This window comes from Propithecus coquereli, unplaced genomic scaffold (assembly GCF_000956105.1).
Source record: "Propithecus coquereli isolate 6110/MARCELLA unplaced genomic scaffold, Pcoq_1.0 Scaffold74, whole genome shotgun sequence".
Taxonomy (NCBI): Eukaryota; Metazoa; Chordata; class Mammalia; order Primates; family Indriidae; genus Propithecus; species Propithecus coquereli.
In genome coordinates, this window is record NW_012153507.1 from 6361597 (window position 1) to 6363824 (window position 2228).

Below are 2228 nucleotides of genomic sequence, written 5' to 3' on the forward strand. Positions count from 1 at the left end.
TGGAAGAGTCATGTGTAAACAATGGAGGACCCGTGATCTTAGTGCCCAGATTTTCATGCTGGGGCCAGGTTCAGCGTACATAAATCCCTGTGATATGATGCTATTATTCTTCCCAGCCTCCCTGCTGGTTTATATATCCTAGGTCACAAATAACAGGAATAATGTCTAACATTATAGTACAGTGTATGAATATGCTTCGTCTTATTTGCTTTTCATCAAGCTTGTTAAACTCATCTATCTGGCTTGGCAAATCCATCCATCTCTTTTTTTCATTAATATTTTTCTTCTTTGTTTCATTCTAGCCCTCTCATTCCCAGATGCTTCCCAGACCAGGCTCCTGGTGCCCTCATACCCTCTCTTATCTGACTGACTCCCTCACAGTGACACCTCACCAAGCTTTTCACATGTTATTGTTATTGAACTTACCAGCACCTAAGAGAGGGGCTTTCTGCCCAAAGCTCTGAGCAAGGCACTCTTGACCTCTTTGTTCCTCAGGCTGTACACAACAGGATTCAGCAGGGGGGTGATGACAGTGTATGTCACGGAGATAAGTCTGTCCTGCAGGGAATTTTGGGACTTGGGTTTTAGGTAGATGAAGGAGGTACAGCCGTAGTGGACAATGACCACTGTGAGGTGTGAGGCACAAGTGGCGAAGGCCTTTTTCCGGCCCTCAGCCGATGCAATCTTGAGGATGTTGGTGACAATCAGGACATAGGAAATAAAGATCAAGACCATGGGCAGAACAAGGACACAGAGACTGATGAGCAAAGTGATAAATTCTTTGATAGTAGTGTCAGCACAGGCGAGCTTCATTAACGGCCGGATATCACAAAAGAAGTGGGAGATGATGTTGGCATCACAGAAGGGCAGGCTGAACACAGAAGACACCTGAATGATAGCTATGCTCAGGCCAATACTCCAGGATCCAGTTGCCAAGTATGTACAAGCCTTTTTGCCCATGACAACTGAATACCGTAGGGGGTTGCAGATGGCCACATAGCGGTCATATCCCATGGCAGTGAGCAGGAAGCAGTTGTTGACACCAAAAGTAAGGTAGAAGAAGAGCTGAGTGGCACAGTCTGGGATGGAGATGGCTTGTTGGGGGCTGAGGAGACAAGACAGCATGCGGGGGATGATGGCCACAGTGTAACAGGTCTCAGAAATGGACAGCACGCTCAGGAAGAAGTACATGGGGGTGTGAAGGTGACGATTAAGGTGGATAATTGTCAAGATGATAGCATTGCTGGAAAGGGTCAAGAGGTACAAGACCAAAAAGACCACAAAGAGGATGAGTCTGTGATGCCACCCAAAAATGGAGAAACCCTCAAAGATAAACTCAGTCACGGCTGTGAAATTCAGTTGTGGCATTGAGGAGAATCTGGGTTTGAAAAAGATGAAGTGGGAAGGTTGAGCAACCGGGCGAACAGTAGCCTGGTCCAGGGTCATCATCAGCCATGTGCAGCGACTAAAAATGGGTATAGCTCTGGGTTTCAGAAGCTGTGTACATTCGGACACTGGCCAAGTGCTCAAAGACTTCTCAAGGTTCTCACCTTGGCCCTGGGACGTGGGGTGGGGTGGGGGGCAGATGCAGTGTGTGTGTGTTGTGGGGGAGTAAATATGAAAGGCAGTACATGTGCTCCTCCACTTTGATGAGGTCACATCCTGTAAGTTGAAATATCCTAAGTTGAAAATGCATGTAGTACACCTAACCTATGGAACATCATAGCTTAGTCTAGCCTGCCTCGAATGTGCTTAGAACACTTAAATTAGCCTACAGTTAGGCAAAATCATCTAACACAAAGCCTATTGAATATCTCAGATAATTTAATGAAGACTGTACTGAAAGTGACAAACAGACTGGTCACATGAGTACTTGAAGTATGGTGTCTACTGAATGCATATGGCTTTTAAACTATCATAAAGTCAAAAAATTATAAGCTGAACCATCATAAGTTGGGGATCATATGTATTGGAAACCTCTAACTAGCTTGGCTAGAAGTAGGTGTGGACTTCTAGAGAAGGCACTAGAATGACTGTGCATGGTGCTGAAACTTCGCTCACACTCACCTGGTTTAGGTCAGCAATGGTCCATCATGTGTCAGAGGCCAGTGCAAAGAGACGTGCCTAAGGAGTGAATTAGTTATAGCCAGGGACAGATTGCTATGTGAGGCCCATTCCTGGGAGGTAAGAGGCTGGCTCCAACTCTGTTCAGAAGTGCTTCCATTTGG

At 45.9% G+C, this 2228-nt stretch overlaps 1 protein-coding gene across 1 annotated transcript; it reads right to left on the bottom strand.

Moving 5' to 3' along the window:
- Positions 1 to 432: 432 nt before the first annotated feature.
- On the bottom strand, positions 433 to 1368 carry LOC105824467 (olfactory receptor 10J4). The gene has a single exon (XM_012661903.1). It carries the CDS (start codon positions 1366 to 1368, stop codon positions 433 to 435), a length of 936 nt encoding a protein of 311 aa, XP_012517357.1.
- Positions 1369 to 2228: the final 860 nt, after the last annotated feature.

Excerpts from the sequence above, each read along its gene's own strand:
- LOC105824467 (XM_012661903.1), bottom strand. The coding sequence starts at position 1,368 with ATGCCACAACTGAATTTCACAGCCGTGACTGAGTTTATCTTTGAGGGT.